Here is a 26,369-nt window from a genome sequence, read left to right on the forward strand (position 1 = left end):
GCTCTGTTGTCTCTCAGGTCTGACACCCTGAACACCTTAATTGCTCTCACTATTTCTAACTAAGAGACTGTCAATAGGTAACATTTGCTATGGTGAAAAGGTAGCACCGAGTGATTGGAAATATTTCATTTTCCTGAATGATCCTTCAGGACTGTGAATGACATTACAGTGAGTTAGTGACTGGAAAAAACAGTGATCATCACACATTATTGTTGTTTTTGAAAACCCATTGGGATGGAAACTGTGATTCATTGGTGGACACAATGTTCCCAGTTTAGACCATTCCCAGTTTGACACACCCAGCACCACACATACAAACAATCATATAGTTGGACTGATGCTCATACACAAAACACATGCACACTACACACACACAGACACACACACATACACACACAGCCAGGATAAGGTATGGCAGCCAAATTGGACTATGACGTCTTTTACACCCCTTGTAACCTCCCATAAACTTTAACAGAAAACATCAACTTGTAATTTTGTGACGTTATTTTCTGTTTTTAGAACTTCAGTGAACATAATTCCCAGTCACATAGACAGACACAGAGAGAAGGGACAGACAGAGAGAGAGCTAAAGAGATGGGAATGGTGAGAGGGGTGAAAGGGACTGCAGCTATGCTTGTGCGTGCGTGTCCCGATGTTGATGGAAACATGAATTAATGCAGTGTTTAAACAGAAACAGAAATTGTCTGTTTGCAACAAACTGACAGGTTTGGCATTCAATAAATGGAACTTTTATTTTGGTAGGTCTGTGTCAGTGTTTCTCCACCCCATATTCTGCTGCACCCACATCAAATCAAAGAACTGGCTGCTATGAGATGATTAAAAACTGATGCGTGGTGAACTGTGCGGTGGTGATACACATTGCTGAGGTGAAAGAAAAGATGAATCATTTTCAGTCTGTGAGAAAAACAGGGATTATGTCAACTTTTCTTTAGAAAATTGCCAAGCACGTGGCCTTGACCCTTGACCCCGTTTTATCACCCACGCTCTCAGCATTTTTTGTTTCAAAGGGAGATACAAGCAGTCCAGGCAAGGACATCCCTCCTTTGGGTCAACATTCCCCATGAAAAGGCAATTAATCAGGATAAAGCATCTTTATAATAAGTATTGGAATGATGAAGTCTATCTTTAACAAGAAAACCTGCATTTTTTCACCTCTCTCCCACCAAAAAGCTGAGAATCTACCAAACATTGGTTTAGACAATTCATCAAAGTTTAGAAATGAGTATTTCTGTTTGGAGACTAGTACAGATAGATCATACACCACTGTTAGGCAAGTAAAAACACCTCTTTGCTGCATCTGTTGGTGAGGTTAACCACTCACTTCTCCATTCTTTTACCACAGAGGGCTTATTGAAGTTTAACTACATTTTAATTCACTCAGTTAACACACTTTAAAGTTGAGTGATCACATTAAATGCAATTGAATGAATTCATTAAAGTGACACTATTTGTCCAGGCCACAGTCAGACTGATGGTGTCAGCTGTGATCTTGACAGAAGGGGCGGGACTCCAAGGGCACCTGGTTCTGTGAGAAGTTTCCCAGAGAGTTTGGAAGAGGCTAAAACATTGAATGCAATACTATTCAACAGCAACGAGAGAAACAAGCTGACGATTGGATCACCTTGTGGTAATTAATGTGACAACGACTTCCGTCATGGGCAGCCCAGTCTTAAAGTTAGTGCCAACCACACTGGACAAAACAAAACTGGTCTGTAATATAAATAACAAGAGCAAAGAGTGGGCTGGCAAGAGGAGGGCACTGAGAGAAGTGGAGAGAAGAACAGGTGTTAAGTGGCTAAGTGTTTATTTGTTCAGGGGGAGGAGTGAGTTGTCACCACATCTGCTGAACCGCACCTCTGAGGCGCTGACAGTCTGTACCCTTCTGGGCTGTAACACAATCTCACACACTAACACTCACGAGCTTTCACGCAAACACATTGTGACACACGCACACCACTGCATTATACGAACACACCTTAATCCACAATCAGCTGTAGGAGACGAACCAACACAGCAGAGCGTCGATATGACAGGGACGCTCGTTACCGTACGGCGATTTACTAAATCATCAAAATTGACGTGCTGAAAGACATGGCACAGAGAGAAGGGGCAGAGAGGGACAGTACAGCCTGTTCCGCAGCAGAAGAGAAAAGCGAAAGAAAAACATCCAGAGAGAGACTGTGAGAGTGGTCGGGAGGAAAAAGAGAGGGAGCGAGGAATTCGAGTCCCACAGTTATTTATAACCTAGAACAGGAACTCCAGTATTGACTTCCCAAACAGAGACACACGGGCTGGTGGGGGTGCTGCGGGTGATGGAATGAGTGGGCATGCAGTGTGGTGCAGGGGCAAAGTGGGAAGGTCATTAGCAGCCTGTTGCACACGCACATTCACACAGGCCCACAGGCAGTTTGCATGCACGGCACACAGAATATTCCATGCCAAGTGCATGCATTTCATTGGCAGTTGCCCTCAGATTTTGCTTGAAGAATGGGCAGGGTTTCTGGGCCGGCCAAAAATCTGAATGGACAGTGATTTATTTTGGGGGGAAAACAAAAAATCCTCTTTGTGCTATGACCTTGCAAAGCTCAGGTGAAAGTAAAAAAAAAGCACCCTAAATAATAAGAAAACACCCCTGGGCTCTGTTTAATTCCTACCTTCATATGTAACACCTGATTTGTCTGTTAATGACTGAAGCTGAAAAAATACAATGTCTGGAGCTCCTAATGCACATTTAGGGGGTTGCCACACATTGGGTAATGCCACACATCCGATTCAATACCCAATACTGATGGTGCACTTGTCAAGGAATGCATAATGGATAAATGCATAAAATCAAATGTCACTTTCCTGTTAGAATGATTAAAACCATGACAGAACAAACAAGAACAACAACGCATGAAAGAGAAATAAATGTGGAGGAGCATAAGAAAGAGATGAAGGTAAAAAGGATGTCATGTTTTGGTAATGCAGTTAGTGATAAGGAGCCTTGCTGCGGAAATGGTGGTGCTCTGCACCCGTTGAGTTCCTCACTAAGGTCCAACAGATTGTATGTACCTGTTTCTTGCAGCTTCCAGATGCTAGAGGCGCAGGTCAGCAATCTGGGTTCTACGCTCAGCCACTGTAAACACCCTAATGACTTTGGGTTGACTGACAGGCCCACCACCACCACTCTTTTTTTCTGCACACCTTCTGCTGCTCTCACATTGTGGGACGGTGTGTACCTCAGGAAACAGAACACCCTTTTTCTTCGCCTTGCCCCCCTGTCCACGGGGACCCCGCAAAAATCCCAAAAACCCAGACAATTTCCGGTGTTATATTTTTCTTCTCTTTTTGGGTGTGTGGGGGTATAAATTCTGTTCCAAAAATGATCAATTGAAACATCAACATCCAAACTCTAAAAAATCTCCAAAACAAGCTGTGAGCAACACTGAGCCACATAACCACTGCCTCAGACACCAAGCCTACCCTCAAAGAGACAGAGCACACCACTGTGCTAGACATCAACTGACTGCACTAATATCATATATAGAAAGTGCTCCCTCTGCTGGTGAAGTCTGTGCAGCATTAGAATGATCCACCCCAGTAATGGCTGCCCTTGAAGTTCTAAGGCAGTGTTACTTTAACTAAAACATTGATGTATCCCTGAATACTGAAATATTAATTATATTAAATTAATTCTATATTTTATTAGGTAAGGAGTAGCAGGAACATGTTCAACGTATGTACTGTGATGGCTGGAAGAGTCTCTCTTGAATCTCACAAACTTCCACAACACCCTTCCATTATCTCTCCAATACACTCTTCCAATACATCTCTGCCCTCACCTACAATGTCTCATTTCTGTCTACAGTCTTTGTACCCATCTCTTCATCTATCTTCTCAAAGGTCATAGCTACAGTCCCACACGATTTACTGTCAGGGTAACTAAGCCCTCCAACAGTGCCCCAGGAATTTCATCCTTGTGGTGATTAACACAGAACCCTCATAAAATCTACATCTAACCGGGCCATACTCAGCATGTTCAATTTTCTTGCATATTACAAGAAATGATAATGAGTCTTATGAAGGCATCACAGACAGTATATGTGCAATATTGAGAGAATCCCTCCCTGTGTATGTTAACAAAAGAATTCTCATTTTACCATTTGTCATAAGTACAAGATTGATGTTCTGAAGGCAAACAGTAGAGGCCATAATTTCAGTTTCAGCCTGCCTTACCTGATGTATGGTTTTCCCCTTTACATTCGCCCAGCTTCAGCCTCTGAATTATCTGTGCCAAACATACCACGCATACAAAAATACAACAGTATAATCTGAGGGAAAACTTGGATGGTCCTATAATTTCTGTGTTGGGGCCTCATGTGGGGTACAGCTCACTGTGAGGATGAGAGTTGACAGTGAAATATCACATAGCGCAACTGTTTATTGAAACTCAAGTGGATCAAAAAAATGAGCATGCCTACACGCAAGTCTGCATGTGTCAGCAACCTCCTCAGTGCTTCCCTGTGTGTGATGTCATCCTCTGGAAAAACCCTGGAACGACACACCCAGGACAGGCATGTGAAAAGAGTGCACTGGTTTTAGAATGGAATTTAAATTTAAATTTTAGGATAAAGGTGTTGCCAGTTGTGCTTAGCACAGCATAAGCATGAGTCACCCCTGCAAATGAGTTTGTAATCTTAAACACCTAGCTGAAATGCTCTCTGTAGCAGCTGTTTATTCAAAACATCCAATGACGAGACCTCTGTTTATAGGTACCTATTCATTATAAACCAACGACTGTAACTATACATAACAACTGAGAAATACTTTCATTACCTTACTTTACATGGATTTAGCAGACGCTCTTATCCAGAGCGACTTCCAGCACAACAGAACAGAAGTGTATCCATTCAGGTTAAATGAGCAACAGTGTCAGACAAGGCCAACAACACTCATAGACTGAGTGAGTGTGAGCATAATTCAAGCCACCATTCAAGGTTACCACTTTAACTTAAACTTTCATTAATCTCAAGATCGCAAATTAACATAAGATCAACCAAAATAACTAGCTACAAATATAAATTGTCTGGGCAGGGAAGGTTTTTCATTAACTCAAATCAGCTGAAGTCATCACAGTGAGTCTGAGGTGCAGTTCTCCCACTTGTACAGGAATAGGCGCCAACGAAACGTCAGTGGCACATTAGACAGCCACTGCAGCATATTATTCATTCTATGGTTTAAATTGCGTAACAGACGGAAGTACTTCACAAAAAGTAGTCCGGGGAACACCACCGGTCAGTTGGCGACAAATTACGACTGTCAGCGCACAACACGGTAAGGATCGACAGTCTATATAATGCCTTGCTTAAGTTAATTCTCCGGTGAGGCTGACATAAACAAGCCCTACAAAAGTTCTCGGGTGATGTAAGTGGTTTACCGTGCAGTACAGAGGAACGACGTGTGAATAGAGGCGGGACAAAGTCATACAGCTAGCCGGCTAGCTAGTATAGAGGTTATTGGGGGAAAAAATCCGAGCGTAGTGGCTAACGTTATTCAACATGTGTCTTATTTGCTTGCTAATTAAATAGTGGCGAGCGATTCAAGGTACTGGGTCTGAATTTTTTTTATTTTTGTTTTGTTTTGTTTTGTTTTGTTTATTTTATTTGTGGAACGGAATGTTTCAGGAGATGAGTAGGGGTCATTTTAGGATTTTCGGGGGAATTGCAAGTATTAATACGTGAACAAGATTCACGCGTCGTACTTACAGCTGGCTAGAAAATTTTTGTGGTGGTTGACATAGGTATGCTAGCTAATTGCCACGTTGGGACAGCTGTATAATTTAAAAATATAAGAGACAACTGAAAAAAAAAACACGAAAACGTGTTTACGGCTTACGTTATATATTACGCATATTACGTATATTGCATATGTTCGCTAGTTTCCAAGTCATTTGTTATAATTGGATTTGTACTAAATTTGTACTAAACAACAGCGTCTGCGCTCTTGTGTTGAATGAAATTGACATGAATACAACGAAAAAAAATTCAGCCTTTACATCTCAAGCAAAATGTACTCCATTGAGCGTTGACATTTTTATCAAACAACAACATAACGTATTCAGAAATTTTGGCCACAACAAAAGAGAAGAGCAACTGAATAATAGACAAATTGGCTTGCCACATTTTTTTTTTTTTTTTAGAAATATATATTTTCCTGCAGTTGTGCTTGGCTTACTAAATTCCTCGTGTTAGAATTTGTGACAGCAGTAGGGGACAACACACATGACATTGATTGTCAAGTGTTTTCGTTAAGTGACTATCTCTTCCCCTGTCCTTTCCAGATGGCTTACAGACAGTTGGCCCGCAGGGTTTGGACCCGTTCTGTGAAAGACGTTCGCTGCTCGCCCCCTCCTGCATCCCGCTTCTCCCCTGCTTCCGTTCATCGCTGCACACCTACCCAGCAGCCCAGGTCTCCTTTGCTGACCCTGTCCCGCCCCCTGTCTCTGACGCCCCACTATCGTGTTTGCTTCAATGTGCAAGACACAGAAGATTTCACAGAGAGAGTCATCAACAGCAGCCTGCCTGTGCTGGTGGACTTCCATGCTCAGTGAGTGTCAGATTTTTTATTTTAGTGGAAATCATAGTGTGATTCAGTATGTTTGATCTAACCAAAAGAACTGTACCTTAGTATAGATAAGAAGCCTACGGTTTATTCCATAAATGTTTTTATATGTATGAGTAGGTGAATATTTACATCTTAAATTGCATTATGGGATATAATTCAGTCACTGTGTCACATCCAAGAAGTGCAAAGTTCATATACGTTTTATTTATTGGTTTGGTTCTTTTGGTCTTAATTTTATCTTTAGTTTCTGGGTGACATTCCTGTAATGTAAAACATTAACATTGTATTTTTCACCAAGCCTTTGTGTGTGATGTGTGAATACCCTATCTACACTGTACACTTTTTGTGTAGTGTTGGCAGTAATGAATGTGTTTACATCATTCACTTTGGATAAAAGCGCCTGCCAAATGAATAAATGTAAATGTTATACAACACCGATGTGAATATACTGATATTAACATGTTTTTCAATAATGTTTCAAAAATGTGTTTTAACTGAACTCCATGTTAATGTTTTAAGGTGGTGTGGACCCTGCAAAATCCTGGGACCACGGCTGGAGAAGGCAGTTGCCAAACAGCAGGGCCGTGTTGCTATGGCCAAAGTAGACATTGATGATCACACTGACCTGGCCATTGAGTATGGGGTGAGAGACAGTAAATTTTGTTTGGATTTTTGTTAATATTTGCATCATTATTAATGTTTATATGCTGTACTCTATGTAATGTTTACATCTCCCAGATCTCTTTTTTTTTCCAACTCAGCTGTCCAAATAAAATGCCTGTGATGGTGATTGTTCATTTATTGATCGTAATAAATCAGTAGTCATACCCCTTCCTCCAGGTGTCGGCAGTACCCACAGTGATTGCCATGCGGGATGGTCATGTCATTGACCAGTTTGTTGGGATCAAAGATGAAGACCAGCTGGACTCTTTTGTTGGCAAGCTCATTGGATAGTGAACCTGACATGTTCTCCACCTGTCCCAATATACTACCCATCCCCCTTTCCCTTATCCTTCTGTTCCCATTGGTCCTTGACTGATCCTGGCTCTCGATGCTAAAATGGCTGCTGAGTCTGTATACCCCTTTCCACACATTCACACATTCAGTTCTCACCTTCAACTGTCTGAGCATGTCTAAGGATGTGTGCCTAAGTGTATCAGTGTGAGTGAGAGGTATTTTCTGTCTCTCTGAATGTAAGATGATACCTGCGATGTTAAAGGCTGCTACAGTATGATACACTGGTGGAGTACTGTAGCCTTCTGGCGCTGGTAGAAGAGCCTGAGAAACTGTACTGTAGTATGTTACTTTAGACCATTGTGGAATATGGCCTCATATTCCACTCTACTGTAATATACCAGACTGTTGTGAATTTTATTGGAGTGGCTTGTAGTAGGACATGAGAGCCACAATACAGTATTTTTATAGGTCTTGTTTTCTGCAGTTCCAGTTTTTTCCACATGAGGGCAGCCATTTTCCATCCTGGCTACAGAGCAGAATCATAGTGCAGTGGCAACAGAAGACCAATATTTGCTCAATACTCCTATGATTAGTGACAGTTAATAATAATGTGAATGCGGATCGTCTATCATTCAGTGTGTATTTCTTTCTTTGTCTGTATCTTATAATTATGAGATTTGCGACATGGTAAATGCTGCAGTCTTAGAATGTATTTTAATAAAAATGCCTAATAAATTTGAATTTATAAGAAATGACCCTGAGAGGTTTACTCTGCATTGGTGCTTGTATATTTGAAGGGAGGAGTGAGGAGGCAGTGTCTCTGGTATGCTGATACACACACTATACAAAAACATTATGCAGGGTGAAAGTGTACAGACAAGACATAAATATGGTAATTAAATCAACATTAACTGAAGAACAGAATTTGAAATGAAGGAAATACAAATAGAAGGACTGAGGAGGAAAGGAGCTACCTGCTACATTGTTTTAGAGTTGTTTTCAGAGTCCCTAATCAGCAATAAGTGAGACCTCACTTATTCTCTACCCTCACCCGCTCTAAAAGCCCCAGAGTGACTCATGCGTTTACCATTCCTCCCTCTCCTTAGCAAGCAGGATGCGCTGAAACATGCCCACGCACACGCTTCAGAGAACACCTCAACATAGCCCTCCCTCTCTGACTGCTGCTCCCCCACTGTGCTGCCCTCTCTCTCTTTCTCTCTCTCTCTCTCTCTCTCTGTTATTTCAGTTTTGCAAATCGCTGTACAGACTCGACCTGACCTGCTCTCTGATATTTCCAAAGCCTCTTAAATCTACAAGTGGAAGCCTCAATGCAATCCGAATATCTCTATGATCACTCTTACTTGTCTACTTTGCCGAGTAAGTGACTACTTCAGAATGCACGTCCCTGTTCGTGCAGGAGCCTGATGACACAAACTCATACCGCAAGCTGGCGTTTACTCACTGGGGCCTTGGTATTAACTGTATGTCATTATGGGGAGTTTAACCATTCTGGTATTTTTGTTGTTCCTATGTTGAAACAGCCTGTGTCTGGTGTTACCTCGTTTTTGTGATGTGATGGTTACAAAGAATGCCCCAAGCAGTGGATAGTGAAAGATAAAACTTTTAACAGAAAATGGAAGCAAGGCATGCTGGAGTGCTGTATTACAAAAGAAAATTCCAGAGGTATTATGTACACAGGAAGGTTTTTGCCAACACTAGTGTCAGACTCAACTCTCATATCTATTAACTTTTTGGCTGTGATGACCATCAACTCTAGTGTTAGACTCAAATAATTCCATTTTGTATCAATGATGTTCATCAAAGCAAGGGAGTTAATTGGCTTTCTTACATGAACAAGAAAATACCAAGATTAAAATCACAAAATTATAATTTGGTATTCAGTGCACTTCCGGTATAAAGACCTATATTGACAGAAGCATCACCACCATCTGTTGCTGTCTCCCCTGCTTCTTCAACAGGACTTAGGCTTGTAGCAACAGGTATGTTTTACCTTCAACCAGCCTCCCTTTCTTTTTCACTTTATCTGCTCATCTTTTTAGATGAGAGACAGAGAGAGGGGGTAAAGAGATGGAGTAATAGAGAGGCTGACAATGGAGCTGTATGCCTCTTCCGCTAGAACAGTTGACCCCACCTCTTTCTTCCTCTCTCTCTCTCTCACTCACTTACTCATACAATCTGATACCATATAAGGAAGAAAAGGCAAGGGAAGCCAGTCACTGTTGAACAAGTAAGAAATTGTTGCAAAATTCCTTATTTCATTCTTTCTCTGGCTGTTAATATTAACCTATAGTATTGACTGTTAATATTAACTTTCTGTTTGTTTTGGGAAATCTTTTCAGATACCCAAATACTTTAAAAGTTACCTGAAAAATAAGAGTAAGGCCTATTTATGTAGCTATATTCATGTTCATATCTTTCAAGGAATATTACTTGAAACATGTTCAGTCATGGACATGTATCAGACTATCACTGACATTTTTATATCACCGATTATTAATCACTGAATTTGCTTTTTTTTGGTGTTGAAGTTCATCCTTATGAGGGAAAGAGTGAGAACTGGACAGGCAACTCCCTCTGTTCCTCTGCAGCATTCCTGAATTTTGAAAGTCCTTCCTGTGTACTGATTACTGAGAAATAGGAAAGCTGGGACTGGGACTGAGGGGGGGTAGGAAAGAAATTTGGAAGGCACACTGTGTCATGCTCTGTACTCGTTATCACATTTTTAACATTGTTGGTGGAACTGTTGTATGGACCTTTTGGAATCATAGATGTGTCATATATCAATACAGGATATATGATGTACAACATTTTGCACTGATGACAAAAAGAACATAAATAAACTGCTTATGAATGGGATTTGGAGATATATGTTGAATGCCTGAAGACAGAGAAGGAAAGTGTGTGTGGTGTTGAACCTTGTGTTTATGTGTTTGTGTCTCTGCATGTATTTCCTAATAGTGGTGTTAGGTATTCCACACCAGGATATAGCCCCATTGTTACAAAATAAATAAGTATGAATACAAGCACAAACTATTGTTAAATGCACATTGTTTCTCCAATGTTTCACCCCGTCTACTAATAGAATGGTGGGATAGTGATTTCACAGTCATGGTCACACACCAAACCTGTTAGCATTACAAAAGAATGACAGAGGTTTTTAGTGCGTCCATATTTTGTCGCTTATCTCCTCTTGAATACTTTCTCCTTTTCTGGGTTGATTTGTGGTCAGCCATGCCCTTATACTATGTCTGCAAGACAGCAAAAAGGGGAACTGAGCAGAATTTTAGCAAACACCACTAAGAACCTCCTACTTCTCTCTCTGTCCTCTCCCAGCATCTGGTACAGCTCAGACAATGGGTGGTGACCTTTAACCCCCTCTTGTTGCCCAAACAACTCAGAAAGGGAAATACCTTTTATAGTCACACATTAGGCTGGCACATGATGAATAATAATTGATATGCCAAAGTCAATATGGTTTTTCTTACAGTAAAATAACATAAGATCTAAAACCAATTCAGTAAATGGAGTGAAAGACATCACAGGAACAACATAAAAACAAGGTGCAAGACATTTTGTGTGGTCATAATATTGCCTGTGTGTGCCTGTTGTGTACCTAGACATAGACATGTCATCTGTTTCAAATTCGGCCGCTCAGAGGGTGGTATATAAACAGCATCACCCCCTGTGTGAAAAGGGTGACAGAGAGATAGACAGAAAGAGGCAGGGAGTGAAATCAGGGGTCAGAGCAATCAAATTCTTTCAGCTGTTTAATTTTCTCTTTATGCGCCCCCCCCCCCCCCCCCTTCTGCCTTGAATATATCATTCTTTAAAGGCAAAGTACCAGCTGAGGCCAGATGCTTAGCTGTGTTTATGGTCTCTTCTGTCTCTCTCTACATGCCTGTTCATTACCCCCCTCCCACTTTTCCCCCAGTGGAAAATCACGGGGTGGACAGGTATAGACACAGTCTTGCATTCCTCCATGCACTAACACTCTCTTCATTTATACGTCTGGTTTCTCTTTCTTTCTTTCTTCGCAGTCCCTCTCCCCAGGTCTTTCTTGTCCTTGTACATCTTTGTCTTCTCGCAACCCCGCACGCCGAAATCAATGCAGGCATGTCGCACAGCTGCAAGATATTATTTGCTATCTCAGATACAACCTGTACGACGTCCCTTGCCTCCAGTGTTACTTATAAGGTCATAAAAAATCTCCCTTTATTAAGACGAACGCCACCTCACCTACGCCTCTTTTTTTCGCTGATGTATTTCAAATTTACATACTTCCTCTATCATTGGGCGCTACCTACAGACTGCCGAAATTACTTGTCCGTAAATGGCCAGAGTAGGCAGCGCAAAACTCCCATAAGCCACTCCCTCCCAGACCGCACCCGGGCAGACAGAACGCGACCGGTCGTAATTTAAAAGAGAGGGAGGGAGAAAAAGAAAAAAAGAAGGAGAGATAGAGGGATAGTTGCTGAGAGAAGGTGGAAAGGATCAGACAGAAGTTTATCTCAGCGCCTTCAGAGGCTGCAGTCTTGGGAAAAGGAGTGCATTTCGTTGCAACACGGACACCGACCGACCGCTGATTCTGCCCCATATTAGCGTCTGCAACTGAACACTAGGTAAGTTTTTTTTTTTTTTTTTCTTCCCCCCCCAAGTTACCTGTCTCCTCCGTCTCTCACTTCTTACCTGTCCGTCCGCCTGTATCTCTGTTTGTAGTTGAATCACGAACGACGGAAATGGCTTCAGCGTTCAACATCAGCTGAAGGTAGAGGAGGTGCTAACTATCACTTTAAGGACCTAATTAAATCATTTAATGTATGTTGCAGGCCAACTTATGTTGGCGTGCGCAGGTGCCTAAGCAGGTTTTATTTAGCCTCCCGGCTAAGTGTGTTTTCTTGTTTAAAAAATCTGGCGTCGAATCTGAAAGTGATGGCGCAAGGGGCGAGAACTTGTTACAGGAAGTGCTTCGAATGAATGAAAGTCAGAATGGAAAAAACAGCATTTCCTTTTATTAAGGGAAAAGACGAACACACAACAGTTAGAATAGCGTTCAGTGTTTCATACTGTGTAGCAAACTATGCATCCAAACGCTCTAAGATGTAACTCAAAGCTCTCACTTTAAGTGCAAGAGTATACACGTGCTGTGTTTCGCGTCACCGCTTTTCACCCATTTCAATACGTCACTGATTATTGTATCAACTATGCTGTCCACTCGCTTATCTATCTTCACTGACCCACAGACATCAGCTGCTACGTTTCAGCTCCCCGCTAGCGGTTTTGCTCAGACAGGTTGAAAAACCGGTGCACGAAAATGTGTGCACACAAGTAATTTTATACTAGGAAATATATACATTTTTTCACTAACTTAAGATGGGGATAATAGAGTTGATGTGTCACTGTATATTGACAATCAGTTCTGCCCATATAGCCCATTAGATGCCTCTGCTCATATAGGTTATATGATACAATTACAGATCCATTTAAGTGCTTTTTTTATTCCAAACTAATGGCAGAGTGAAGAAACATTGCGCAGTTCATTCATTTTAAGTCCAGCGTGGTCTGTGTGCATATGTGTGCTGGAACACTTTTATTCATCATACATCTAATGCACTCCTCACACACTGCAGAGTCTTTAATGGCAAAGCTATCATTGACTCTCTGTAACACATTTTGAAATTATCTACACGAGTATGAGGTTTCCCTTTGCTTTAGACACAGTCATTAAGCGTCAAACATCTGTAGCCCATTGTTGTAATTCTCAGCGGTGTTGGTGGCATTTTGGACGTTAAGCAAATTCTGCATTGCCTTAATAGGTAGCCAGGTGGGAATGTGCACACGCCCTGATTGTGATCAGCCTCCAGGACACACAATTAACCACATTATGTTTGAACATGCTGTCTTGATTTTATATGTCTCCTTGCAACTGTACATCAGCAAGTGATATACTTTTTTTTTCTCCCAAAGACAACTTAAGATGCCTAGGTTGCTCTATCAAAAGCCAAATGCTCATCAGCTTATTGTCCCTTTCCCCCCCAAAGGTATGCTCCTGAATATTCTGATTTGTGTCCCTCCCTCTGCTCTGCTGTCTGTAGGGACTACACCCTGCTCTCAGAGTGGTGGGTTTGATGGTGCATTGTAGCCTGCCATAGAAAACCTGTGGAAAAAATCGCTTTCTCATTTTCATCATTAATGAACTGAAGATGGTAAAGAGAAATTCAGCAATATGCCTTTGTTCGCATGTTTTGTCAGTACTAAGCAGCTAATGGGTAGTTTGATTTGACTTAATGAAAAATCTGGTGAAAGACTCCTGATTTAGAGTGACGTAATCTACGCTTCAGGGCAGTGAAAGTTACTGCTACACAGAACAATCCCTGTTAGTGCCAGAGGGCAAATTAGCATGTTTGACATGTATGTCTGCATTACATCCACTTATCACCACAAGGCCCAACTCAGTCAGATTTTTTTGCGCAGTATAAATGAATTTATAGTGTGGAGAAATTAAATGCACTTAAATAACTTGAATACAAGGATCATATGATTTTCTGTGTTGACATGCAATTATGTTGGTCCATGTTTGTATTGGTGAGCTTGCACAGCACTTTGGAGTAGCTGGTGTCTGTCTACAGTAGATGGGCTTTGTCATGCTGCCCCTGTAAAGCTCTTGCTAAGAGGGTTTACGGAAACTGCATGGTTCTATGTACAAGCACACAACACAGAACATCTTGTACTTTGGGAAGGAGAGATTGTGGGGAAAGTTGTAGTCTCTCTCAAGTCTTTTTCTACTGAAAGGTTACGTTAAAATAGTTGAATTTTTGTTAGAAACTATGAGAGGTGTTTGACTGCGCAAGTTAAACTGAGTGGTTTAGTTGCGTCGTAACTCCCTCGTGCCCTGTGTGCATATACATACTCGTATTTAAATGTGAAGAGTAGACCCCAGTCTCTGTTTGGAAGACTGTAACTGACGTTTGTTTTCAGGCGTTTATTGATTCATAAAGCAAGTAGGTCCCCTAGGCTGTTATGTCCTCTCTGCTATGCTGTGTGCACCAGTCTTTGCTATAGTAATTAACTGTACCCTGACTGAGACTGAGTTCGGCCCTGTGGGACCGGGGGCTGGAGCAGAGTTTCCCCTCTGTGGATTAGGCTTTTACCCTGTTCTGAAGACCTGGGGCAGCCGCATCAGGTGCGCCATGCTTAAATCTAGCAGCTGGTTGAAGCCCAGAAGTGATGTTGGATGGGACGTGCCATGCTGTAGAACTGGGGTAAAAATGATTTTATCTGGCTTGGACAATCTTACCAGACTGGTAGCAAAAGATGCTGCTGATAAAATGGCTGTACTAAAAACAACGCACTGGTTTGGATGACAGCCAAGAACTGGGTTCAGGAAGGGAGAGAAAATAACATGCCACCAACAGGCTTGACCAGTCATGGTTTTAAAAAAAGAAACAGTCTTTGTCCAAAATTTGGTGAAATGACCGCATAATGATGAGCTATTCCATGCGCTGACATACTGGCAGATGGCATGGAAATGACACCATCACCCACATAAAATACATTTTGTGTGTGTGCGTTAATGTGCTTTGTACAAATCTATAGCTCTGAGTGTAGACGAGTTCCCCTTAGAAAATCAGACATCTCCCAAACTGAAGCTCACTAGTTTATTAATGATGGGTATTTACATGCCATATTGATCACAGCAGTGTAATTTCCAGTCTAATTCACATTGCATAACTTGTTTTGTTTCTTCAGCTCCAGTCACATAAGTGAATTTGGGATCGTCCAAATCGGTTTAATTGGCGTGATCGCCCCGCTGTGCTCTTGCAGATACACATAATGCAATTTCGTCCTCCCTGTCTAGAACCGCTTATTCTCCTTTTGTAAATTTCTCATCTCTCCTCAGTCCTCCTCTCAGTTCTCTCCCTCTCTCTCCCTCGCTGTCGCTCTCGGTCCCTTTCCTCGTCTCCCTTCTCACTCTGCACACCTGTGCAGCTGTAAAAAAAAAAATGAAACAATTCTAGGAAGCTGCAGCGCTACAGCTGAAGTTAACAAAAACGGAACCTCCTCCACTGTGGTTTGAGGTCGGTCTACAGTTAACCCTTTGTGAACATGTTGTTCTTTGTGTTTGTCATACTTATACTTAAATTTATGAGCTACTTTTGTCATTCTGTGCTGGTACTCATCTGTAACCAGTTTTTGTTTCTGATGGCGTCTTAACCAGAGTGCGCTGAGCTGGCGCGGAGAACCCTGTGCTGAGAAGTCGGTATGATCGTGTAACTTCCTGTTCATAGTTGGTTCACCAGAAAGCAGCAGTCGTGTTGTCGTCATTTGTATGTCTCCGTTTCTGTTCCTGTGTGCGGTAGGCCTTCTACACCAGCCGGGGCTTTTTTGCAAGGTTTTTGCTGGTTTTCAGCCATTCACTCCTGTCACAGATTAACTGTCGCACACAAGCTATTACTGGTGCTTGTTGCTGGGTGCGTATGTTTAGCCCTGTGTTGGTTTACCCTTTTAAAATGCTGTGTTCTCATCTGGTAGACCGAAGTCAGGGTATCGATACTGTGGCTATAGGTATGAATGATACATTAGTAAGGTGCGACAACTGATGCACAATCATTGCAAAATTGGTTACACAGGAAGTGTTTAGTACAAACATTCAGACACAGCTTAACACACTGAACACTGTGTCACTGTGTTTAGTAAGTTATTCTGGACTTTGGTTGACCTTCAGATTTTTTATTTCGGACATCTGTGCAGATCCAACATTAAAAACATAAACGAAATGGATTTGTAGAAGTTTTCTATAGTAAAGTGGCATAATGAATGGCTTCACCGTGGGCGTGATCTACTGTCTAACCTCCTGTGTAAAGGAAGAAGAGAGAGCTCTGCAAGCGCAGTGACGTGAGGGGGGAGAGGTGCAGCAGGGAAAGCAGGCCGAGGAGAACGAGGGCCTCGGAGACAGTGTGATTAAGTAATGAGCGCAGAGGCTGATGCCGGACAGACGTCAGTGTGGCGAACTCGAGCCTCCCTTTTCCCTGGCTCGGAACGCCGCTCCCGCTGTTCAGACGGCCTTCCTTGCCACGAGGAACAGACGGTCCTGCTGCAGCATGTATAGCAGTGATGTAAGGCAACAGAAATTGGTCAACAGAACAGTTTCCCTTTTTTTTTTTGTTTTTCTTCTCCAAACATTTCCTCTTTCCCTGTCCCCCCCTCCCCCTCCGCCCCTCCTCCCCCTCTGCCCCTCCTCCTTTAATCAGAGCAGCAGTGTCTGAGCCCATAATGATCTTAGAGAGGGAGACGCAGATGACACCTCCTGGGTTTATCTCTTTATCCCTCTCTCTTTCTCTCTCTCTCCCCTGTTCTCTCTCTCTCCCCTGTTCTCTCTCTCTCCCCTGTTCTCTCTCTCTCTCTCTCTCTTTCTGATTCCCATGTGATGGCTTATTTGCCACAGGGAGTCGCATTGGGAAGATGAGGGCTATCCAGAGAGATGGAGAGGGGCGTGGCAGCAGAGGAGCAGATGCAGTTGGAGGGAAAGGTTGGGAAAAGAGTGGGGGGGGGGGGGGGGGTGAGAGAAGGTGAATGACTTCACTGAACTGTAATGCTCTGAGGACAGAGAGGAGAGGAAGGGAAAACATATTGACCAGTCTCTGCAAGCCTTCCCTCCTATCATTAGTGTTTGTGGTTGACAGTGATTTCGGCTACATGGATAATATAGCCGTGCCTCGGACTTCAGATTAGGGCATCTTCCGTTTAAAGGGAAGGAGGTAGGTTAGAGCTCTGATAAGGTGCTCAGTTATCCTTAGTTAGTCATCCATCTGTGTCTTTAGTGCCTTACTTTTGGCAGATGGGCAGGCCAAAGTGAAATGGTACAGGTCATGGAGTGAGGTATAAAGTGAGGGCGCTGATCTTGGTGAAAAGAAAACAGTATTGCAACAACGAGAAGATTTAAGATTTTGTCAAAGTCTATCAAATAAGCGCCTTTAGATTCTCATCTTTCTAACCTTTGAATTTCCCTTCTCCAGTGTTTATGGGAGGTCCAGAGGAGACCATGGCAGAACATTTCCAGCAGTTGTTTCTATCAAAGCAGAATGATGTGCTTAGTACAGTACAGACCTCTGACTTCAGTTCCAGTGTCTGTATAATCCAGCGTATCACCATCATCTCTGACTGTGCTGCACATTGTTATTAATGCGTCTGTCCTTGTCTCTGACACCTCGGTGTGTCACTTCCTTGTTTTTTGGGAGGGTGTGGGGTAGGATGTGAGCAGCATAAACAATCCATTTGCCTATTATTTATAAAGGATGCTCTGCTTGCATTTTACAGGGAAAGGTAATTTTCCATCCAGTGTGAACTTCTCTCGTGCCGATTTGATCTGATCTGATTTTGAGTTCTAATCTGAGTTCTAAAAGTGCTGATTAGTTTAGATGTAACTTGGATGCTGTGTATCTATTGTAGGTCTCATCTGTGGCCATCCATTAGAAAGGATTGAATTAAGGTTGGTTTGGAGAGAAGCCGGCCAGGGTGTTCTGAGAGGTGCAGCGTCCCAGCGCTGGGTGTGGTGCATAATGAAATTTCTCCGGCTCTGTTCAGACTTGTCCCCACATTCCATCCTGCCGGTCGGATTTACGCTCAGGACCAGAGGAAGAGGAAAATGTTTTTTTTAAATGTATGGCTGTAGGTTGTGGCACACAAGCGGAACACAGGATAACACGCTTCCCTTTTTTTTTTTAATGCTGTGTTTGTAAAGGTGATGTGAGTTTATCGTGGGGGTGTGTTTAAACCCTTAGGGTGAGCCTGGAGGTGTGAGTGTGGGTGGGTTTGGGGCAGGGGGGGGGCAGACTAAAAAAGAGGTGGGAGCAAAAACAGAGATGGGAATGAGAGCAGACAGACACTGGGAGAGGAGGGGGGGGGGAATTTGTGGAATTCTCAGATAATGAATGGGCATGGGAGGAATGTGACCCTTGAGGACTGGATAAACATAAGGGAAGAGCAGAAGGGGGGGGGGGAGATGGAGAGATACACAGGAGTCAGACAGAGGGGGCTGCTGGGACCAATATTGTGGGGTGCCTCACAATTTACTGCAAGGGAGAAGGGTTTTGGGGGGGGGGGGGGGGGGTTGAAGACAGGAGAGGGAATGCAGAGATGCAAGTCAGCTGCGGAGGTCGTGGAGGTCAGAGCGGCGTGTGTGTGTGAGAGAGTGTGAGAACAGGGATGTCTTTCCCTGCATCGCTCAGCGCTGTGTTAATGTACCGTGGCGTCTGTGTTAGACGGGCACTGTCTAGGCTAACCCCCCTCCCCTTCTCCGTGTCTCCCTCACCGCAGTGTCACTGTCCTAACCCCATCGTGTTTGTCACATGTGCAGCCCTGACCCTGAACGCATTGCCTCGAGGCGCAAAACCAGCACACAGGAACAGTGAGTGCGTTAGCCGATCCAAACCCGCTTTCTGTTGTGGACTGCTGTTCTGTTCCGCAAACAGAACCTCTTCCCTCGCGGAATTTCCTCCGTCACTGCTGGGCTCACCAGACCAGGGTTAAACAGTGAAAGCATCTGAAAACTTTCAGGGACAGATTCTGTAAATATTGACTTTATGTTGATATGTTCTGTGTTTAGTTTTTTTTTTTTTTTTTTTTTTTGCACTGTTTTAAGCATCCAACCACATTAAGTATGTGTAAGAAAAGTATATCTTGCCAGTAGCATCTCCAAAGTATTGTATGAAAAAGCCAACGAGTAGAAAGGATGAAGGCTCTTGGTACAATAATGTGTTGCTGTTCTTGTTCTTAAAACATTTGTCAAATGTTTTTCCTTGCTGCCTTGGATATTTGGATTTACTTTTTTTGGTCCAAGATATTCAGAAGGCCCTGTTGGCAATATGTTCTATAACACCCTGTTCTTCTATAGATCACCATTTTTGGAGTTTTGATTCCAGGAAGGGTTCCAATATTCTTTTTCTTTGAACTCATTAGGAAGTTCTTAGGGAGAAAAACTGTTGCTGTTGAGACTTGTCATCGCAACATAATGGCATCCTCTGTTAAGACAATTGAAAATGTTTGAGCTTGAGCCATGAGCTAAATTGGGACAAATACACAGCATGTATTGTTTTGTAGAGAAAAAAAGTCAGCCTATTTCATTCGCCACAATTTATTTTTGCATAAAACCATCAAATTTTAAACCAAAAAAATTAAGCAATGGATTTTTTTTCATTAGCATGAAATGAAGGTGCTGTGTGGAATAGGTGTTAAGAAATGTATGCGTTAATGTAATTTGCTCACCTTGGGCTATTCCATTGTGGTCAGAGCACTGTTAAATACAGCAGAGGCTACAGAACACGTTATGCTTAACGGTGGATGTGAGCAAGCCCAAGACTACCAGCCCAATGGTGGAGACCACCACCGGAAACGGCCACAAATTTCATTTTGAAAGAGGGCAAATAGTTTAAAAGCACATGCTCGGTAATGAGCGGACCTGTTGTTGTTTTCAGACTCCCAGAGAACATTCCATACCACTCCTTTTTTTAGACGCGTTTACGGCAGGCGGCCGTCACATGTTACACGTTAAGGCAGGCGTACTTACCCGGCCCCTTTTGTGCTTCAGGACTCTGCGTGATGATAACCAAAGTATGTTTGGCACTGCTGATGAGAACAAAGTCACCCCTTAACGCAGTTTATAATCCGTTTAATTGGTGCCATTTGTATTCCATTTAATTCATTACTGGCTTGCTTTTATGGGGGATATTCACACCTAAAAAGCCTATGGAGGGTCTGTTCTCTTCTGAAATCTAAGGGGGATGTCTGTTTGAATAAATTTGCTTTATAAGGGCAGTTGCATGATCAGACCATCTAATAAAATGCTTTCCCTTTGGTTCATTAAATAACAGTAATTGAAGTTTACTTACAACACATCATTTTTAATGTTCAATGATAAATGTATAAAAGTATTGATTACTTTTCAGAGAATAGTCTAATAGGTAGTTGCATTATTCGTTTTCTCCTGAAAATGTAATGAAAACGGCTGTACTTCTGTCCTTAATAGCAATTTCTTTCTTGCCCTGCAGCAACCATGTCGGACGCAGACAAGTTTCTCTATGTCGACCGCAACCTGGTCAACAACCCCCTGGCGCAGGCAGATTGGGCCTCCAAAAAGCTGGTGTGGGTCCCCTCTGAGCGCCTGGGGTTCGAGGCGGGGTCGGTCAAAGAGGAGCAGGGCGACGAGTGCGTCGTGGAGCTGGCCGACTCGGGCAAGAAGGTGAAGGTCAACAAGGACGACATCCAGAAGATGAACCCGCCCAAGTTCAGCAAGGTGGAGGACATGGCCGAGCTGACCTGCCTGAACGAGGCCTCCGTGCTGCACAACCTGAAGGAGAGATACTACTCCGGCCTCATCTACGTGAGTCTCAGTGGAATACCCATTACGTTAGCGTCGGCCCGGGCATTGGGGAACTCATCAATATGCGCATAAGCTTTTTAAAGTCAAACTAGGGCATCCCTGAAACCCCAGAACAAAGTGTTTGGATGGACAGACCTAACAAGCACAAATCCTTTGTGAGTGCCTCCCTTGTCCAGCCAAACACTTTACCTAGGTTTCCTTTTCCAGCTTTTGATATATGGTTTCAGGGTACTTAAGGTTTTTTATTTATTTTTTTTAATTCACCACTGTTATCCAAATGTAACATTATAATGGTAGGGTAAAAAAGGAAGAAAAGACACCCCAAGTGAACTTTTTCTATCGATACCGGTCAGTGTTGACTCTCATTCTCTCTGCTGCCCCCTCCCTTCATTTCTCCATTCTGTGTTTGGACTGTTGGCGTAAACAGGAAACACTTGGAACAATGCCTCCCTCTGAGGGAGAGAGGGGGCAGCGTATGTGAAGGTTTCTAAAAATCACTAGGACCCATGCGTAGCTGGAAAGTAATGCATACGGAATGTAAATAATGCAATTGATTGCAATGCAACAATAACAATCTAGACGTATTCCCTTGGCCTGTGCACAGACCAATTTGGCAGCTAACTGCTTTGACCTGGTCATGTCAACACAGCTGTCTGCCCTAGCTGGAAGAGAGCTCAGGCATCGATGAGAGGGAGGGTTAAACGGACCGATGTGGGAGAGGGGGAGTGATAAGGAGCAGTTCAGACGGTTGTGGATTGATGGGATAAGAGGCAGACGGGGGCTGGAGGGAAGGGATGGCTGACCCTCCCTGCTCTCTTTCAAACCATCATACGCCTTCTCAGCCTGGGCAAAAGGAGAAAAAAAGAGAAGCTGGGGGGGGGGGGGGGGGGGGGGGGGAGGAAGTCTGTTGTAATCGGTAAACAGCAAACATTCCATGCCTCCCTTGTCTCTAAGAGCAGTGCTAGTGTTCGTTTGTCGCCCGTGCCGTTCGTGAATATTAGTGACCGTCACCGGGAACGTGCACGACTCCCCGTACCCACAGATTGTCCTGCGAGGCAAGTGTGAAAAGCTGTGGCATTGTGCTGAAGATGGAGCTCTTCCTGGAGAACCACAGTTGCTTACACATTTTTTTTTTTTTGGCTTTCCTCTAATTAAGCCTTGAAAGAGCAGAGCACATGGCCATTCGGGGCTGATTACGCCTAATGACTCTTACCCCTGTTTCCGTGCTGCGCGCTTTGTTCTTTGTCACCATGGTTTTTATGGCTGTGCAAAACAACCAGCAGCCCACCACAAAGTTGAAAGCATTTGCACAAGGCCCTCTTTAATGTCCTGTTGCGGTAATTGTCATATCAAAATCTTAACAGCAGGAACTGGTGCTGTTCCCATTGTACAACCAATGGCTAGTTCATAGATCTGTCCTGCTTAAGAGCAGACAGAAATACAGTGTCGGTTCTAGGAGAGTTGGAAATTCGGTCTTACACACTCTCCTTCAAGTTATTGGTTTCCTCCAGTTTACACACGTTCACCCCCCCCCCCCCCCCCAATCCTCATTCAGAAATGTGTCCGAGTATAAGGTTGAGTGGGACAGAAAATGGCATGCATAACGCCCTGCTCCTCTGTCTCCCAGACGTACTCCGGACTCTTTTGCGTGGTGATCAACCCCTACAAGAACCTGCCCATCTACTCCGAGGAGATCGTGGATATGTACAAGGGCAAGAAGAGGCACGAGATGCCCCCACACATCTACGCCATCACGGACACGGCCTACCGCAGCATGATGCAGGGTGAGGGGGGGGGGGGGGGGGGATTGCATGCCCCAGTGCCGGGGCAGGCTTGCACCTGTGTCGGCTCACTGAAGTGTAGTTAATATGATTATCCATCATACCTTCATAAGCAATGGTGTTGCCGAAGCTTATACATTACGTTACATTATAACCATTTAGCTGACGCTCTTATCCAGAGCGACTTCCAGCACAATAGAGCTTAAGTGTATCCACTCAAGTTAAAGGAGTAACAGTGTCAGACCAGTGAGTATAAGCATAGTGCTATTCAAGCCCTACCACAAGTTAACTTGTGAAATTCGACTAGGCAACAGAAACAAGTATATTACCTACTACTGTAGCACTATGTATAATTATAAGTAAGTACACAGTATAAGTATATTTTTTTTCTTACTAAACAAATATCAATGTAGTGAGGGGACATCTTTATACAGACAGCCACACTTACACAGTAAATATAGTCCTGTTCATTGTTTTATCTTGATGCAAAGCACACTGTCCCTGCCTCCCTGTCCCCTCTCTGACATCATTGCCTTGTTATGGAGGGGCCAGGGATGGTACAGTAAATTAGCTTGTTACTGTACACATTTCCAGCCACAGGAAGCCGGATATTGACTTCCTGTCTGCGGCAAGAATGCTTCCTGTTTAACAGATGAAGCTCAGGAGTGTATTTTAGAATTTAACAATCACATTTTGCATTCCAAATGAACACTACATTGTGCAAATATAGACTTCAGGTTCAAAACGCATGTCAAATTTCTGTAGGTCTCTTCGCTACTACACCATATTGCGGTGTAACCCTAATATATACAAGCCATAGAAATATTTACTCAGCATTTACACTGTATGGCCAATGGTATGCAAACAACATGCCTGCCATTTACAATTTACTTAGTCAATGAAGAAAACACACAGGCATGCCATGCTCTGTGTCCACATAGTCAACCACAGTGATGTAATGTTTAATCTTCCCCTTTCTCTTCTCTCTTAGATCGTGAGGATCAGTCCATTCTTTGCACGTGAGTCTTGGGCTTAAGACAGACCAACTGTCAGATTGACTAACAGCATTTCACCGTCTGAAAGGAATTTGTTCACTTTAGTCCGGCATGGCAGTATTTGTGTGGTTGTCTTTTTTTTTTTCCCCCCCAGTCTTGGCCGTTGTGTCTTTTCGCTTCATGTCCTTGTCCCTCATTTTTAGAGGGGAGTCAGGAGCTGGGAAGACTGAGAACACCAAGAAGGTGATTCAGTATCTGGCACACGTGGCTTCCTCCCACAAGACCAAGAAGGACCCGGTCAGTTCCGCCACCACGTCTTCCACACTTTCCCCCTTCTCTCTCCTCTCCTCTTTCCCTGCTTTTTTTCCCCCCCTTACTTTCTCATCTGTACATATTTCTTTCTCTGAAACCTGTGACTCTTCCACCGCTCCATCTGCCTGCTCCCTCCCTTCGGGTTGGAGTCGGCTCTTCCTGGATCCTGTTTTCTCCTCTTCATCCTGAAGCGAGGGCTGTTTGCCATATTCTGCACATTCCTGTTTCAGGCCCGGACCTGTCTACCGCAGCCTCCTCTCTAATGACCGACCGCAACTTCCACAGAATGAGAGCGTGTAGCAAGGGTGTCTGTGGGAGCGTTTTGCAATGCAGCTGGTGTGCTGCACTTAATCCCTGTCAATACGATTAGCACTGCTGCGCAGGGCAGTGTCGCCCTTTGGCAGGTGCTTTTAATCAATGGGCGAAATGGACTGCTGCATCAGCTCAGTGAAGTCAATATTGATATGATGCAGGACGTTCAGTTCGGGCCGGTCTGTTCAGAGAACAGCTGGTTTCATCGGGCCTTTCACAATGACACTGTGTTGAGGTTGTTTCTCTCTTTCTCCACCCCCAGAACAGCGCAGTCCTGTCACATGTGAGTTATGCCTCCATGACCCTCATCTCTGTCGCTCCCTCACCCTTTCTCTGTCTTCTCTCCCCCCCCCTTCTGCTGGGAGGGTGCTCTATGTGGCGGGTTTGAAGCAAGAAAAATGTTGGTAACGTGAACGGGCTTGGGCTCGGTTATTGTTCCAAAGAGGAACGCTGTGAAAACTCGCATAGACAAGAATAATAATAGTATTTCAACAAATAAGTATCTCCTCCTGATGTCCATGAGTTCATGGATTTGAGTTTTGGTTATTTATTCTGCTTCATATTTTGAGAGGAGTGTATCACACCCTCTCTCTCTTTCTTGTCTATGTGAATTTTGCACTGTCTTCAGCCTTTTTTTGTATGCCAGCTTGTTTGTGCAGTGTTGATCTGCATATTTTTGGGTCAGTTTCTGGTGTGTGTAACTGCTCAAGTGTGCTTGTGTGGGGCTTGCGTGTTTGTGCGAGTCAGCTCTGTCTGGATATGTCTGTCTAAATGCAGCTAAAGTTAATTTTACCCTTTCTCCTTTTCTTTTTCTGACTGGAAGTCTTTGTGTTTTTAGTCTTGTCTTTCCCTCTGTGTACATCCTTATTTTTGTACCATTTAGTTTCTCACCAATGCCTAGCTTTAACTGTATGTGTGTGTCTGTCTTCTGTGTGAATCCGTGGAGTGAATATGGTGTGTGTGTGTGTGTGTGTGTGAGAGAGGAAGGTGGAGTTTGCTTGTTTCATTTACTGTGGAATCAGGCAAGTTGATGGCATGTGGGCCAGAGTGGTTGGGCAGGTATTTGCAGTATTGCTTTGCATGGGGTTTGGGGTCACTGTCATCTGGGTGAAAGGTGAAAGGGCACTCTGCAGCAGCACTGACTCTTTGTGGTCAACTTCTGGGTACTGTGTGTGGGCACAGGGTGTATGCACACAAGTTATGTTAAACCCCAACAGTGCTGTGAGCCTGTGGGATTAACAGGTAGGCCTCTGTACACACACATTGTTGATACACACATTATTGGATTTCACAGTACACTCACAAACAAGCAGTAAGTAATGTCAAGTGGGTTTGAGTGTTCATGGTCAGTTTATCAATGGGTATGCACCATTTAGATTATATAGTCATAGGAGTATGTCTTGTGAGCAGCATTTCCTTATTGAGTGATGGGTCTTCATGTCAGGACAATGGTACTTTGCCATGTTCAAAGAGTTTCCATGCGGAATTTCGTCCCATCTATGTCTGCCTCATGTATATCGAACTGAGAATATTAACTGCATTGATCAGTTTGAACTGAATAAAATTTCAAAGGACAATTTGTGTAACACTTACAGTTTTAGCCTACTTGTATACTAAAATATAAATGTGTGTTTCCTATAGTGTGAATTTGGAAATGACGCAATCTGGACTTCATAGTTGTCCATTGTAATTGAGTTTGATACCTGCCTTGCCCAAATAGGGGGAGCTGGAGAAGCAACTGCTGCAGGCCAACCCCATCCTAGAAGCCTTCGGCAATGCCAAGACGGTCAAGAACGACAACTCTTCCAGATTCGTAAGGATTGTCTAATACTTTAACGTCTGTGCCCATTCGTGGTATGCATTTCTTGACTGAGATTGTGTCCTCAACAATATTCTCTCTCTCCTAGGGGAAATTCATCAGAATCAACTTTGATGTCAATGGATACATCGTGGGAGCAAATATTGAGACCTGTATCCTTCACTTCTAGA

General features: G+C 43.4%; 2 protein-coding genes across 3 annotated transcripts in view; both read left to right on the forward strand.

Moving 5' to 3' along the window:
• Nucleotides 1-5,257: 5,257 nt before the first annotated feature.
• LOC118787614 (thioredoxin, mitochondrial-like) lies at nucleotides 5,258-7,671 on the forward strand. The gene is made up of 4 exons (XM_036543143.1): nucleotides 5,258-5,337; nucleotides 6,344-6,609; nucleotides 7,147-7,270; nucleotides 7,468-7,671. The coding sequence occupies exons 2-4, from the start codon at nucleotides 6,344-6,346 to the stop codon at nucleotides 7,579-7,581; spliced, it is 504 nt and encodes a 167-aa protein (XP_036399036.1). The 5' UTR covers nucleotides 5,258-5,337; the 3' UTR covers nucleotides 7,582-7,671.
• A 4,295-nt stretch (nucleotides 7,672-11,966) lies between these two features.
• myh9a (myosin, heavy chain 9a, non-muscle) overlaps nucleotides 11,967-26,369 on the forward strand; it is a 30,429-nt gene continuing 16,026 nt past the window's right edge. The window contains exons 1-8 of one of the 2 annotated variants that reach the window (XM_036536452.1): nucleotides 11,967-12,224; nucleotides 20,649-20,980; nucleotides 22,608-22,764; nucleotides 23,753-23,780; nucleotides 23,960-24,053; nucleotides 24,643-24,663; nucleotides 26,101-26,193; nucleotides 26,288-26,351. In XM_036536452.1, the coding sequence (XP_036392345.1) occupies nucleotides 20,654-20,980; nucleotides 22,608-22,764; nucleotides 23,753-23,780; nucleotides 23,960-24,053; nucleotides 24,643-24,663; nucleotides 26,101-26,193; nucleotides 26,288-26,351 (784 nt within the window). In that variant the 5' untranslated portion in view covers nucleotides 11,967-12,224; nucleotides 20,649-20,653. The remainder of the gene's footprint in view (nucleotides 12,225-20,648; nucleotides 20,981-22,607; nucleotides 22,765-23,752; nucleotides 23,781-23,959; nucleotides 24,054-24,642; nucleotides 24,664-26,100; nucleotides 26,194-26,287; nucleotides 26,352-26,369) is intronic. The other variant, XM_036536460.1, reaches the window with a different exon arrangement.

Source organism: Megalops cyprinoides, chromosome 1 (assembly GCF_013368585.1).
Source record: "Megalops cyprinoides isolate fMegCyp1 chromosome 1, fMegCyp1.pri, whole genome shotgun sequence".
Classification (NCBI taxonomy): Eukaryota; Metazoa; Chordata; class Actinopteri; order Elopiformes; family Megalopidae; genus Megalops; species Megalops cyprinoides.